The sequence below is a fragment of the Podarcis muralis genome, chromosome 16 (genome assembly GCF_964188315.1).
Source record: "Podarcis muralis chromosome 16, rPodMur119.hap1.1, whole genome shotgun sequence".
In the NCBI taxonomy this organism is placed as follows: domain Eukaryota; kingdom Metazoa; phylum Chordata; class Lepidosauria; order Squamata; family Lacertidae; genus Podarcis; species Podarcis muralis.
Window position 1 is genome coordinate 8,314,369 of NC_135670.1, and position 14,932 is coordinate 8,329,300.

The following is a 14,932-nucleotide window of genomic DNA, read 5'->3' on the forward strand; positions in this document are numbered from 1 at the left end:
ACCCACAGGTTGGGAACCGCTGCGAGTCTAAACAAAAAATGCTTTTAGCTGGCACCCAAAACAGCACAGCAAAGGCACAAGATTTGAAGTCTTCCAAGGGCAGATCGTGCGGTACGTGGCACCTCTCTTAAGGGGCACGGCAAGAGCGCCCGTCCCCCCCACAAGAACACCCACTTTTTAATCTCTCAGGTTCTGTATGCCATGCGACAGAAGGCATTCCCCCCCACCAGCCAGGCCGACTCTCGCAAGGCCTGCCACATTTAGTACAGGAGACATCCAGAAATCACGGCAAACATTTTAATACTGTTCAAAGGGTTCCCGAACAAAATTAATAATAATAACTAAGAGGCACATGTGGAATGTTGTGTGGGTCTTTTCTGGAGGGGGAGTTTCTGGGGGCACATTTCCAGGCTGCTGCGTGATGTGGGGGGGGGCCCTGTGGGGGCAGAGGGTAAGGCTACCCCTCTTCCTCACGGGATGTTGGGCTGGGGTGATAAGAGCCCTTCTTACGAGCAAGAAGTTGCATTACAGGGTGAACACATTCTCCCGGGAATAGGCTGGTTATGGGGAAAGTGTCGGCAACCTGTAGTCCCCCCCACTCAAAAAAGTCCAGGGGTTGGACTTAGATGACCCTTTGAGTCGCTTCCAAATTCTGTGGTTCATGGCGGTCCCAGGGCATTCTGGCTCCACTGCAGCCAAGCCCCCAGCTTCACCCCCAAAATGTAATTCCCTCCATTATCTTGGTAGTGGTTCCCCCATAGGGTTGCCAGGTCGGGAGCATCCCAGACCCTAATATTTCAGGTGTCTAAACCTGAGACCTAGGGACGGGCCCTGGCAGTTCTTCCTCTGCACTTCCACCACTGAGCCCTGGAGACGGAAGTTAATTGGGAGCAATACAGTGGTGCCTCGCAAGACGAAATTAATCTGTTCCGCGAGTCTCTTCGTCTTGCGGTTTTTTCGTCTTGCGAAGCACGGCTATTAGCGGCTTAGTGGCTATTAGCGGCTTAGCGGCTATTAACGGCTTAGCGGCTTTAAGAAAAAGGAAACAAACTCACAAGAACTTGCAAGACATTTCGTCTTGCGAAGCAAGCCCATAGGGAAATTCGTTTGCGGAACGACTCAAAAAACGGAAAACCCTTTCGTCTTGCGAGGCATTCGTCTTGCGGGGCACCACTGTATGCAGTTATCTGCAGCTGGCTCCTGCCAAGCTGAAACTTGGAAGCTGCACACGTAGTTTTCTGAATTAAAAAATATCTTTTTTTTTTTTAAGGCACTATCGCCCATCTAAGGCCTTCTCTGCTGCCTGGAAGGGGCCCAGGCGACCCTGGAGAATTGGGGTCACCGCCAGAGGAGTTCTGGCAACCCTAGACCCACATCCCTCGGGCGAGATCCCTTCCAAATGGTCTATCTTCCCTACGGCTAAGGAATGTGGGGACGCAAAAGGGGGAAGAGAGGGAGGTCTCGGCCTGCGAGCCCCACCTGCCGTCAGCCCCCACTCCCAGGGTCCCGCCCGGAAGGGTTTCTGAGCTTCGTGGAAGAAAGCGGAGGCATTTGGAGCGTAAATGGCGAAAGGGGTACGTCCTACGACAAGGCAGAGGAGCGACGGGACGGGACAGTCGCCGCTACACCACCAAACATTTACTGCTGCTTTTCTGTGATGCTTTCAGCTCCAAAGGGCCCTTGGCGTGCTGGGCCTGGAGGAGAGGAGAGAGGGACAAGAGGGTAGGAAGTACTATTACACAGAGCACGTCGTTGAACTGTGGAACTCCCTGCCACTGGAGGTGAGGACAGCCACCAGCTTGGATGGCAATGGACAAATCCACAGGAGGAGGAGGAGGAAAAAGCTATCAGCAGCTGCTAGCCACAATGGCTGTGCTCTGCCCTCCGTGGTTTTTGGGAAGGGGGCTTGAGGCTCTGACAGGGTCATACTGTCTGTTTGCTCCTTCTCAAAGCCTAGTTAGCATTTTCCCAGCTTTGGGAAGAGGGCGGGCTCTAGGACCCCGCCAGACTCTCGTGCCTCCTTCCCAAAATCTGGTGCTTCTCTTAGCTGGCTTTGGGAAGGTCGCACAAGGTGGGGCGTCAAATTTTGGCATCTATTATATGATTTTTTTCATTGAATCTATGGACACTTTTTAATTTTTTGAAGCTGAGTAGCAACAGGGAGTCAGTAGTGGGGATGGCGAGGCAAAACCCTGGGCCCAAGCACACATGCATATTGTATAAAGGTGCAAAGCCCTTCTTTTGCACCCTGTGAAACATAAAATGCAAAGAGTTTTTTAAAAACTGGGCAATGGCACGCCACCTGGCTGTGACTCCCAAGCTTTCCACGATCTCCTTCCCCCTTCCCTCTTTGTTTTGACAGATCGGGGGAGGCTTGGGAGTCGCAGGCGGGCAGCCGTTGACCAGGACGGGTGCAAGGCGAAGGCTTTCTCTGCCAGGCAAGGTGCAAAGCCCTTCTTTCGCACCTTGTGAAACATAAATGTGCAGAGTTTTTAAAAAACTGGGCAACGGCTGCCCGCTTGCAACTCCCGAGATTCAGTCAAAACAAAGGGGGAAGGGCACCGGAGATCTGTACCGCCGTACGTCCCCGGTTCCCCTTCGGCAGTGGCAGCGGCAGTCAGCAGCCTAGAGTTAGCCTGGTAGCACAGTTCGCTCTGGCTGGCTTCAGGAGCTGCTCACTGCCATGGTGCCCGCCATTTTTCCTTGCCAGAGGTTTCGGCAAGGAAAAATGGCGGGTGCTACAGCAGAGGGCAGCGAGCAGCTCCTGGAGCCAGCCAGAGCCAACTGCGCTACCAGGCTGGCTCCGGGCTGCTGAGGCTGCCGCTGCCACGTTTCCCGGGGACGGATTTGCAAATCTGGGGACATTCTGGGGATGGAATTTGTCCAGGGACAGATTTGCAAATCCAGAGACTGTCCCCGGGACATCTGGTAACCCTAATCCACCACTGGCTCTGATAGGCCCCAGCCACCCAGTGACTTCAGATTTCTCATCCACCTCTTCCTCTCCTTCCTCAGGCTAGCTGTCCAAACCCTGAACCATCACACAGGGAAGTTCCACCCCCCCCCCAAACCCAGCCCCTTTCTCACAGATTCCTCACCGATTTTTTGCTTGATTTCAGAAGTATGTCCCGGGCCAACGTGCTGAAAGCCTGGAGGGAAGAAACAGAGATGAGTCTCCATCTGACCTCTGTCACATTCGTTTATTATTTTAACATGCAAAAAAATGCCTTCACAACACTCCTGTGAGGTAGGCCTTCCTTTGCTCCCATTTAAACAGCCCAGTCACTCTTTGGGAGGAGGGAAGCCCTCCATTGACCATAACATCCTTCTGGGCCATCTAGAGGAGCTGGGGGCACTGCTATACAGTGGGCCTCCCTTCTGGGCCGTGTTCAGAAAGTAGTGTTGGGGGATGAGTGTTCAGAGCCCTGGGCTCTCACTTGTGGGGTGCCTCAGGGTTGCGTCCTCTCCCCCATGCTTTTCAACATCTACATGAAGCTGCTGGGAGAGATCATCGGGGGTTTGGGCTGGGTGTTCATCAGTATGCAGATGATACCCAGCTCTACCTCTCTTTAAATCAGAACCAGTGAAGGCGGTGAAGGTCCTGTGTGAGTGTCTGGAGGAGGTTGGAGGATGGATGGCGGCTAACAGATTGAGGTTGAATCCTGACAAGACAGAAGTACTGTTTTTGGGGGACAGGAGGCGGGCAGGTATGGAGGACTCCCTGGTCCTGAATGAGGGAACTGTGCCTTATGAATGCAGCACATATAGATGTTTGTGTTGTGTTTCTGTGAGTGTGGGGTGGCCCCCTAGGCAGCTCTCCAATTGTTGGTGGACTCCCATCAGCCAGCGCAATCAATGGTCAAAGATTATGGGAGTTGTGATCCGCTAGAAACAGCTGCAGGGATCTAGGTTCCTTCCCTTGTGCCCTGGGTCCAATCACATCCCAACCAATTAGGGATCACACACCAAATGCACTTATGGAGACAACAAAGCAGGGGTGCAGAAAACGGGTGCCTTTAGATGTTGTTAAGACTACAGCTCCCATCATCCCCAGCCAGCATGGCCCAATGGTCACGATTGATGGGAGCTTGAGTCCAACCACACCTAGAGGACCTCAAGGGTCCCTATTTCCTGCTACCGACTCTATAGACACCACACACACTTCTTTTATGCAGAAGCTGCAGTGACGTAGCCCTGAAACGCAGCAGCAAAATGCTGAAATAAATGAGAGTTTCTCGCCACTCACCTCCTCTACGTTCAAGCTGGATTTCGCACTCGTCTCAAAAAACCTGATCCCGTGCTCCTTGGATAGCTGTTGGGGAAGAAGTGGGATACTTGGAATGGGGGGGCGGGGAACCTGTCCTAACGCCAACTCTTTGGCAACCCCTGCTGCACCCACCCCACAACCCATCTCAGTCTTCTCCTGACCCCATAGAAGAGGGGTGGGCAGGCATCAGACTTGCTTGGTTGACTGACAGCAAGGAAAGGGTACACGTAAGCCTTCCCCCGTCACACACAGTTTGTTACAAAACCTGAACAGCTGCTCAAGTGCAAGAACAGGAAGGAATCAGAGGAATTGATGGAAAGATTATCTTGGGTGAATAAATGTGACTTTTAATATTCCCTCCTGGATGATCACATCATAGCTTGGGCTACCTGATACTTCTTTAAAAAAAAAGGTAAAGGTACCCCTGCCCGTACGGGCCAGTCTTGACAGACTCTAGGGTTATGCACCCATCTTACTCAAGAGGCCGGGGGCCAGCGCTGTCCGCAGACACTTCCGGGTCACGTGGCCAGCGTGACATCGCTGCTCTGGCAAGCCAGAGCCGCACACGGAAACGCCGTTTACCTTCCCGCTGGTAAGCGGTCCCTATTTATCTACTTGCACCTGGGGGTGCTTTCGAACTGCTAGGTTGGCAGACGCTGGGACTGAGCAGCGGGAGCGCACCCCGCCGCGGGGATTCGAACCGCCGACCTTTCGATCGGCAAGCCCTAGGCGCTGAGGCTTTTACCCACAGCGCCACCCGCGATACTTCTTTACATACATGCTTATATATGACCCTCTTAATGGTTACTTTGGTTATTGTTTCATCTTTGAAAAACTTATACCCACCCAGATAGATAGATAGATAGATGACAACCTTACTTTTTAATGTATACAGTGGTACCTCGGGTTACATACGCTTCAGGTTACAGACTCCGCTAAGAAATAGTACCTCGGGTTAAGAACTTTGCTTCAGGATGAGAACAGAAATCGTGCTCCGGCAGCACAGCGGCAGCAGGAGGCCCCATTAGCTAAAATGGTGCCTTCAGGTTAAGTACAGTTTCAGGTTAAGAACGGACCTCCGGAATGAATTAAGTACTTGACCTGAGGTACCACTGTATAGGTGTGGGTGTGGAGATATATACACCTATATACATAAAAATGTAAGGCTGTCATCACGCTGCAGTTTATGTGACCACCAAGAGGTGGCAGCACCAACACAGGATGGCAGGCAGCCCAGGCAAACTGTTTAAGTGCTTCATAGAGCAAATCACTCTATGAAGAACTCCCCAACCTCACCATTAAATCCGAGTGCAGGAAGGTTTCACTGAGGGGGTGAGGCGCTCCAGAAAACCGCTCAGCTCAGCACTCAAACCTTCAAGCGCCCGACCCCTTGTGCCATTTCCTCCCGCCACACCCTGTCTCTCTGCCCCGCCTGAGTTTGTCGCTCTGGCTACATCAGATACCTTCTCTGCTCGGTCCCGGGGCACTTTGCGTTTGCCTTCCATGTCGCACTTGTTCCCCAGCAGGAGGCGCTCTACGCCGGCCGAAGCATTCTGCAGAAGAAAGGGGGGGGGGCAGAGAGATCCAGACATTGACCAGGCAGGTTTCAGGTTTTCCCACCCTGATCCTCCACCTGTACCATCAGAAAAACCTTGCGGGATCAGACCAGTGGCCCATCTAGTCCAGAATCCTGTTCTCCCAGTGGCCAACGGGGATGCCCCAATGAGAAGACCACCAGCAGGATTCGGGCGCAAGACCTACTCTCTGTTAGGATTATGATGTTCTGTTCCACCTTAAAACAGGCATGTGGAGTTGTTGTATGTCACATGTCTGTTTACTTCCAGCACAGCCTGCTGGGAACGTCCGTTGTGTATAGCTTTCGCTTATGCTTTTGCTTGGACACGAAGGGGAGCAGACATGTTTTTCCTTTGTCCTGATGCTGAATAAAATGCTTCTAAATATGCTTACATAGGGACACGGGTGGTGCTGTGGGTTAAACTACAGAGCCTAGGACTTGCCGATCAGAAGGTCGGTGGTTCGAATCCCCGCTATGAGGTGAGCTCCCGTTGTTTGGTCCCAGCTCCTGCCAACCTAGCAGCTCGAAAGCATCTCAAAGTGCAAGTAGATAAATAGGTACCACTCCAGCGGGAAGGTAAACGGTGTTTCTGTGCGCTGCTCTGGTTCGCCAGAAGCGGCTTAGTCATGCTGGCCACATGACCCAGAAGCTGTATGCCAGCTCCTTCGGCCAATAAAATGAGATGAGTGCCGCAGCCCCAGAGTCGGTCACGACTGGACCTAATGGTCAGGGGTCCCTTTACCTATACCTATGCCTCTGTCCACCTTCCGTTGCAAAGAGTTCTTATCTCTGCTGGCTTGCGTGCTCAGTCTCTATAGATTTCTGAGGCTTGAGTCGCAGTTTTGATGCTGTTCTGAGAACCAGAGTTCGCCCGGCTGCTGGCCGGTGGGCTGGAGCCAGCTGGGGGCCTGCCCCCGTCTCCCAGGACACATCCCAACACTCTTCCCCCTCCTTGCAATTCCCAGCAACCTCACTGCCTGCAGCCATGGAGGGAGAACAGAGTCATCGTGCCCACAGTGCCAGCACCCTCCTGCCTCCCCCCCCCCCGTCTACTGCAAGGCGATGTCGGATCCGTACCGGGCAAGAAGGACGGTGGGCAAGAGGGCGGACGAGAAAACAGGGTGGGCGCCTGCCAGCCACAGACCCTCTCCATCCCACACCCACCCCACACTTTTCCTCATGCTCACTCACTTCCTTAATGCTCTTCATCCAATTTTGGATGTTCTCAAAGGATTTCTCATCCGTGATGTCGTACACAAGGATAATCCCCTAGGAAGGAACCAGGTGTTAATACTGGCTTGCGTTATAACAGAACGAACGGCAACGCAGCAAGCAAACAAATTAAAAAATCTACCCATCTGACATCAAGGTCAGGTTGCAGAAACCTGCTAGCATTTGATTGACGTTGGAGTGGGGCTGAGTTGAGAAATAAGACTAAGAGCACATATTAATATAGGAATGTATTAGATAATATGTAAAGAAATATACAATAATAAGAGTACATTCATTTGTAAAAAAGGAATATACAATGGGAAAGACAGGAAGTCTAGTGTGTTGGTATGTGTATGATTTTGGGGGGAGGGTTCGTTTTTGTTTTTTCTCTTTGTTCTTTTTTGTTTGTTTGTTTCATTTTCTTTCTCGGTATATAAAATTTGTATATAATTTTTGTATACATGTTGGAAATTATAGTAAGTCCTGTAATGTAAAATGACAACGTTTACCGATGTAATATACGAATGTTAACAAATAAATAAAAGGCAAATTCAAAAAAATAAAGAAACCTGCTGTTTGTATATTTATCCCAGAATTCCAATTAAAACTCTCTCTCTCTCTCTCTCTCTCTCTCTCTCTGGCCGTAAGCTTCTCCCCAATGGCAAAATCCTTCCTTAGTGGCCTTGTTGCATCTTGGCCCTTTTGACCATATGTTAGCCCCCCCTCCCCCAGGCTACAAAGATCCCACTTCTAACACCAATCGCATAATGACATTCCAGCCTGGCCAAGAAGCTAGGGGATGCTGGGTATTGGAATTCCATACCATGGCTCCCCGGTAATACGCTGTGGTGATGGTCTTGAACCGTTCCTGGCCGGCCGTGTCCCTACAAGAGAAAGAAGTCCAAAATCGCAAGAGGCGGGGGCCGTTATCTGGAACCTCCTCCCATCGGCACCCATTCCGAAGCCTTGTACGCATGAAGGAAGAGCCTTGCTGCTGAATCAAACCCAAAGGCTCCTCGAGTCCAGCATTGTCCATCGCAGCAACATATCCTGATGCACAGGAGCAGATCTTCCCTACTGTTTATCCCCTTCCCCCCAGAGCAATTCATATTCAGAGGTAGACTGCCTCTGAACCAGGAGGTTCCATTTAACTCGTCTAGCTGTGATAGCCTTTTAAAGACTTCTCCTCCTCCACGAATTTGTCTTGATCCCTTTTCAAATTAAGTAATACATGTGGGATTCGGGTGGCCCTGTGGGTTAAACCACAGAGCCTAGGACTTGTCGATCAGAAGGTCGGTGGTTCGAATCCCCGCGACGGGGTGAGGCCCCGTTGCTCGGTCCCTGCTCCTGCCAACCTAGCAGTTTGAAAGCACGTCAAAGTGCAAGTAGATAAAGAGACTCCGGTGGGAAGGTAAACGGCGTTTCCGTGTGCTGCTCTGGTTCGCCAGAAGCGGCTTAGTCATGCTGGCCACATGACCCGGAAGCTGTACGCCGGCTCCCTCGGCCAGTAAAGCGAGATGAGCACCGAAACCCCAGAGTCGGTCACGACTGGACCAAATGGTCAGAGGTCCCTTTACCTTTAAGTAATACATATAAATCTTTATCTAAAGAGGAAGTCCCCATAACATTAGCAAACTCTGCCACAGATTTTGAAGGCATTGTGATGCTCGGACCCCTTTTCACCAGGAAATCCTCCACTCTCGGGTCCCCAAGATGTGGTTGGACTACAATTCCCATCATCCCTCATCAGCAGGCTAAGCTGGTTGAGGATGATGGGAATCATAGTTCAATCACATCTGGGCACCCAAGAGTAGAGGGACGCTGGTTTTAAACTGTTGCTCCCCTCCGATCTTGGACACAGGCTGGATTTTGAGCTGTGTTTCCAGTTAAACTGGGAGCATCTGAGCTTGAGCGGAGCATCACTCCCAAAGGGGATGACGAGCCAGCTATCAAACCCACATCACAGGCACCACAATATAATATGAAATAATTTAATTACGCATTGGGGGTAGCAAGGGGATCTCCTGACTTTTGTTCAGCCTGAATCTGCAGGTGATCAATTTCATTTGGATGAAATGAACATTTTGAGAGAAATATTTTTTAAAAATACAGTGGTACCTTGGTTTATGAACTTAATCCGTTCCGGAAGTCCGTTCTTAAACCAAGGTGTTCTTAAACCAAGGCATGCTTTCCCATAGCAGTGGGGGAACCCAATTTACAAATGGAACTCACTCAACAGGAAGCGAAACATGTTCTGCTTCCAAGGCAAAGTTCACAAACCAAAATACCTACTTCCGGGTTTGCAGCGTTCTTAATCCAAGTTGTTCATAAACTAAACTGTTCTTAAACCAAGGTACCACTGTACTTTCTACTTTTCCAACACCACACATTGCATTATAAAGTTCTATCCCAGGGGTCAGCAAACTTTTTCAGCAGGGGACCAGTCTACTGTCCCTCAGACCTTGGTGGGGGGCAGACTATATTTTTTTGGAGGAGGGGAATGAACGAATTCCTATGCCCCACAAATAACCCAGAGATGCACTTTAAATAAAAGGACATGTTCTACTCATGTAAAAACACACTGATTCCCGGACTGTCTGCAGGCCGGATTTGGAAGGTGATTGGGCCGGATCCTGCCCCCGGGCCTTATTTGCCTACCCATGCTCTATCCTGTCCTCATTTTAGTCCTTTTCTTCCTTTCTCAACCCAAAGGGTGCTTTTTCAGACCTCCTTTCTTCAAATGCCTCCGTCTGAAACTCGACTTTCCCCCCGAAGCCCAAACTCCCCAGTCCTTTATCTCCCGACTGAAATAAACCAAAAGCACAGAGTTCCCTGCCTCTGCTCATTTGGAGACACCTGCCTGTCTCCTGCTGTACTGTCAAAATGTAGATTTGCAAGTGCCTTGGGGCAGAGACTCATGAAAGGTTTGCGCTGAACCATAAGCACGTACCAAACCTGCAGCTTGATCCTCTTCCCTTCAATGTCCACTGTCCGGATTTTGAAGTCGATCCCTAGATAGGGGAAGATGGAGTCAAGCTACTCACACACACATATACAGGCTCACACTCTCTAACAGAATCAGAGTTGGAAGGGACCCCGAGGGTCATCTAGTCCAACCTCCTGCAATGCCGGAATCTCAGCTAAAGCATCCATGACAGGCGCCCATCCATCTCTTAGGAACACAGGACGCAGCCCAGCCCTACCTGGAGAGACCTCTCCCTGAAACCTTGCAGTGTGGACAGTACTGTACTAGATAGACTAAAGGTCACTTCCCCAGTTACAGTTTATTCAGTTCCATGAGGACTGGAATCTTAAAACTTGGAATGTTTTAAAACAGTTGCTCTTAACTATTTTTTTCCCCACCGATGATTTTGCAGTTTTATTCTGTAAACCGCTTTGAGTTTCGTTTGGGTTTGTATCATCAGATGACGTACAAATTTTATGGAATAAATAAAATATAACTGTGTTTATATATTGCTGTTTTGATTTTTAACCTGCCTCGATACCCTTTCTGTAAACCTCTTTGCATTTTGTTTAGGGATTTTAAATAATTACCATAGGTGGCGTATAAATTTTAAGGAATAAATAAAATATAACTGTGTTTGATTTTTAACCTGCCTCGATACCATGTTATGCATTCTGCATTGCAAACTGACCAACTTTCTTTTGATGAAGGGCAGCCTATAAATTTCATAAATAATAACAAATGTCCATTGAATGCACTTTAAATGCACAGTGCAGCTCTGCCGCTAGCGGGGGGGGGGGGGGGTGCCCATTCCTCCTGGCAGTGTAATGCAGGGGTCAGCAAACTTTTTCAGCAGGGGGCCGGTCCACTGTCCCTCAGACCTTGTTGGGGGCTGGACTATATTTTGGAAAAAAACCCAAAACAAATTCCTATGCCCTACAAATAACCCAGAGATGCATTTTAAATAAAAGGGCACATTCTACTCATGTAAAAACATGCTGATTCCCGGACCGTCCATGGGCCGGATTTAGAAGGCGATTGGGCCGGATCCGGCCTCCAGGCCTTAGTTTGCCTACCCATGGGTCAGGGTGTCAAACTCAGATCTGGGAGAGACCAGGGTTCCAATCTAAAGTTACCAGACGCCCCCGTTTCCAGGGGACAGTCCCCGGATTTACAAATCGGTCCCCATCTATTTAGTAGGAAATTGAAAAGTGTCCCCGGATTCATTGGGAAAAAATCTGGTAACCTTATTCCAATCCCCACTCAGCCCCAATCTCACTTGGCCTCTCCTACCTCTCAGGGATGTTGTGGGGCTTAAATGTGGAGGGAGAGAATCGTGCTCTTGCGTCAAAAGGTGGGATATCGATGCGTTTGATGGATAAACAAATGTATGTCTTGGGGGATTCGGACTGGGAGAAGGAGGATGCGAAGATCGAGGTGCAAGGGGGTGACAGATCCCCTCCCTTTCCCCAGATCTCCCCCTCACCGCCCACCCCATTCCCCTGGAACCCCCCTCACCGCCCCCCAACCCCTCTCACCGATGGTGCTGATATAGGTCCCGCTGAAGTTGTCTTCTGCAAAGCGGATGATCAGGCACGTCTTCCCCACTCCACTGTCTCCGATCAGGAGCAGCTTGAAGAGGTGATCGTAAGATTTGGCCATGGCCCCCGGAGAGTTGCAAACTTGGGTTTTCCCCCCTCTTTCCTGGGAAGAAAGAAAAGAAAGAAAGAGAAGGGGGAAAGAGAAAGAAAGAAAAATCGGAAAAGTTTAAAGGGGGGGAAGGGATGAGAAGTTGCGAGGTGGAACCCAAACTCCTCCTCTCGCCCAGCAACCTTTTTTTTCCTCCTCTTCCTCCTTCTTCCCAGCCAGCGGGAGGCTCAGACCACTCCCCCATTCCTCCTCGCTGGAAGGCCAGAGAGAAAAGCCGCTTGCCCCCCCCCCCCTCCCGCGGGCAGGGAGGGGTTAAGCCAGCAGGGCTGAAAATTCTGAGCTGACTCAGCCCCGGGAGGAGCGGATTTCTTCAATGGGCTCTTCTTCCCCCGCCCCCGCGCGCCCCGGGCGGCATGAATGAACTTGGCGCTGCTGCTCATTCATGCCCCCAAAGGGAGACCTGACGCCCGGGGGAGTGCGGCGCAGTGGTTAGAGTTCCGGGACCGGGGAGAGGGCAGGGTTTGTAATGTCCTGCTCAGGCCACCGTGGAGCTTGTGTCCTTGAGCCAGTCGCCCGTCTCTCCTACCTTGCAGGGTTGTTGTAAGGGGGATGGGAGAGAGCCAGGCATTCCACCTTTTTTCAACACTAAAAAGTGGGGTAGAAACGGGATACAGAACTAAGTATTCACAAGGCGCTTGACTGCTAAGAGTGCCCTTGAGCATGTGCAAAGTACCAAAGGGCCTTCTCGGTGGTGGCACCCGCCCTGTGGAACACCCTCCCACCAGATGTTAAAGAGAACAACAACTACCAGACTTTTAGAAATCATCAGCCCTGTTTAGGGAAGCTTTTAATGTTTGATGCATTACTGTATTTTAATATTATGTTGAAAGCCGCCCAGAGTGGCTGGGGAAGCCCAGCCAGATGGGCGGGGTATAAATAATAAATTATTATTACTTTCCTTGAGTTGCTGCATAGCGACCTTCACACCTCACGCACATGCGCCCTTGTTAAGCTGGCGTATGCCCCATACTTTAAAGTACCGTACATGCTTGCACTCCAAGGAATCCAAAGAACTGTTGTTTGCTTCTCACAGAACTACAGTTCCCAGCACCCTTAACAAACTACAATTCCCAAAGAGGTTCACAACAGTAACCTACTATATTAAAAACACACACACAAAGGTTTCCATCTTTTATTATCTGTAATGGACAGAGAGTTGCTGGAGAAACAGGCAGAGGTTCAACACGTGAAACGCTCCCCTCCATTTCTTCTTTACGCCAGGAAAAGCCTCCATTTCTTTTCTTGTTTTCTAGTGGAGGAAAGGCGCAGGATTTTGGTCTGCTAAGCACACCAGGAAAAGAGGGTGTGATCCTGCATCTCGACTTGAGAAACAATGGCCTGTCTGTATCCGTTACTCCCATCCACTGACTTCAATCGCACCATGTAGAGTTAACAGCAGGGGATTCCGGCAAACGGTCAATTGGCTTAGATATTTTTAGACTGTATAAAACTCCTGAGGTTGATCAGGGAGTTGTAGAAGAAATCAGAATAATGAAGCATAAATAAACTTTTAGTTGCCATATTTTAAAAAAAGTGAAAATCCAGACACAAAAGTCGTTGAACAATTTTTGAAGGGAAATCACCAAAAACGATACTCCGGCACTGCTTCCGACTGCAGTATTCTGGCTACGTCCAGTAAATGCCAGACGGAATTCAACTGGTAGGTTGGGAGCTCTCAGTGGGTGAGAGCCTGATCCAAGGAGAGTGGAAATAGAAGCACTACCACCATGAAAAAAACATGGTAAAAAGCTAATAAATGGCTCCCCAAATGCATATTTGGATCCTGGCTTGTAAGACATACAGTGGTACCTTGGGTTACATACGCTTCAGGTTACAGACTCCGGTAACCCAGAAATAGTACCTCGGGTTAAGAATTTTGCATCAGGATGAGAACAGAAATCGTGCTCTGGCGGTGCGGCAGCAGTGGGAGGCCCCATTAGCTAAAGTGGTGTTTCAGGTTAAGAACAGTTTCAGGTTAAGAACGGACCTCCGGAACGAATTAAGTACTTAACCCGAGGTACCACTGTACTTGGATCACAGAATGAGAGAACGTGGAATGTCAGAAACAGGAATTGATTGTACATATGGTGAAGGTCTGTAGGATCGATTTAGTGATATGGTGTTTTATTTTGTTGCACTGCAAAGCATAGCACTGAGAAGAAGAAGAAGAAGAAGAAGAAGAAGAAGAAGAAGAAGAAGAAGAAGAATGAATGTATACCCCACCCATCTAGCTGGGTTTCCCCAGCCACTCTGGGCAGCTCCCATCATCATCATCATCATCATCATCATCATCATCATGTGTTAAAACATCAAACATTAAAAAGTTCCCTAAACAGGGCTGCCTTCAGATGTCTTCTAAAAGTCAGACGGTTGTTTATTTCCTTGACATCTGGTGGGCACCACTACCAAGAAGGCCCTCTGCCTGGTTCCCTGTAACCTCACTTCTCGCAGTGAGGGAACTGCCAGAAGGCCCTCAGCACTGGACCTCAGTGTCAGGGCTGGACAATGGGGGTGGAGACGCTCCTTCAGGTATACTGGGCCGAGGCTGTTTAGGGCTTTCAAGGTCAGCACCTACACTGTTAGATGTGATTTTGGTGTTTTCCTTTTTAATTTTTTTTTATTAAGACTGTAAACTCCTTGAGGGCAGGGATCTATTTTTTACCCGTATGATTCTTTAGGGTGCCATTAACAATGATGATTGTGCTGTATCACGATACCGTTCCAGATGCCTGCTGAAAACATTATTGTTTCAGCAACTCTCTCCAGAAACACATCATTTAGTTATTTGTTCTAAATGTGTTTAATTCTTTTAAATTGTTTTTAGTGATGCTTTTATGCATAATTGTTTTTAATTGGTCTGTGTGTTTCATGTTTTATATAGAATTTAATCTGTTTACTGCTCAGGGATTATTATAAGGAAATATTATACATTTCCTAAATAAAAACAACCCCATAAATGTACTGATAGCAGTTCAATTCTCTGAGAAACTGCACCAGTGATGTAGAATTCATCTGTAGAAACAGTTTCACTGATTTTTTATAGTTTGTTGGAATGGTTTTACAGTTATTGCTTTGGGAAATTGTAGTCTCTTTTTTGTATTTTATCATATATTACATTGTCATACACAACTTTGATGGCTTCAGGCTTTGAAGCGGTTTATAAATGTGTAAAATAAGAAATAAATATGAAGAGAGGAATTCC

The 14,932-nt window shown here is 49.0% G+C and overlaps 1 protein-coding gene across 2 annotated transcripts; it reads right to left on the reverse strand.

The window, feature by feature from the left end:
• Positions 1-283: 283 nt before the first annotated feature.
• On the reverse strand, positions 284-12,087 carry RAB13 (RAB13, member RAS oncogene family). 2 transcript variants are annotated; one of them, XM_028710134.2, is made up of 9 exons: positions 11,853-12,087; positions 11,559-11,724; positions 10,006-10,066; positions 7,879-7,939; positions 7,035-7,112; positions 5,731-5,820; positions 4,247-4,312; positions 3,099-3,149; positions 284-1,694 (listed from the first exon to the last, which is right to left on the reverse strand). In XM_028710134.2, exons 2-9 carry the CDS (start codon positions 11,680-11,682, stop codon positions 1,623-1,625), a joined length of 603 nt encoding a protein of 200 aa, XP_028565967.2. In that variant the 5' UTR covers positions 11,683-11,724; positions 11,853-12,087; the 3' UTR covers positions 284-1,622. The 2 variants fall into 2 exon arrangements, with proteins under 2 accessions (XP_028565967.2, XP_028565968.1); XM_028710135.2 differs by lacking the exon at positions 11,853-12,087 and having other exon boundaries at positions 11,559-11,846.
• Positions 12,088-14,932: the final 2,845 nt, after the last annotated feature.

Coding starts and splice junctions, on each gene's coding strand:
- RAB13 (XM_028710134.2), bottom strand. CDS start 11,682: ATGGCCAAATCTTACGATCACCTCTTCAAGCTGCTCCTGATCGGAGAC. Junction 4,313..5,730: donor CCCGGGACCGAGCAGAGAAG/GTATCTGATGTA, acceptor CTTCCCCAACAG/CTATCCAAGGAGCACGGGAT. Junction 3,150..4,246: donor CCAGCTTGAACGTAGAGGAG/GTGAGTGGCGAG, acceptor TCTTCCCTCCAG/GCTTTCAGCACGTTGGCCCG.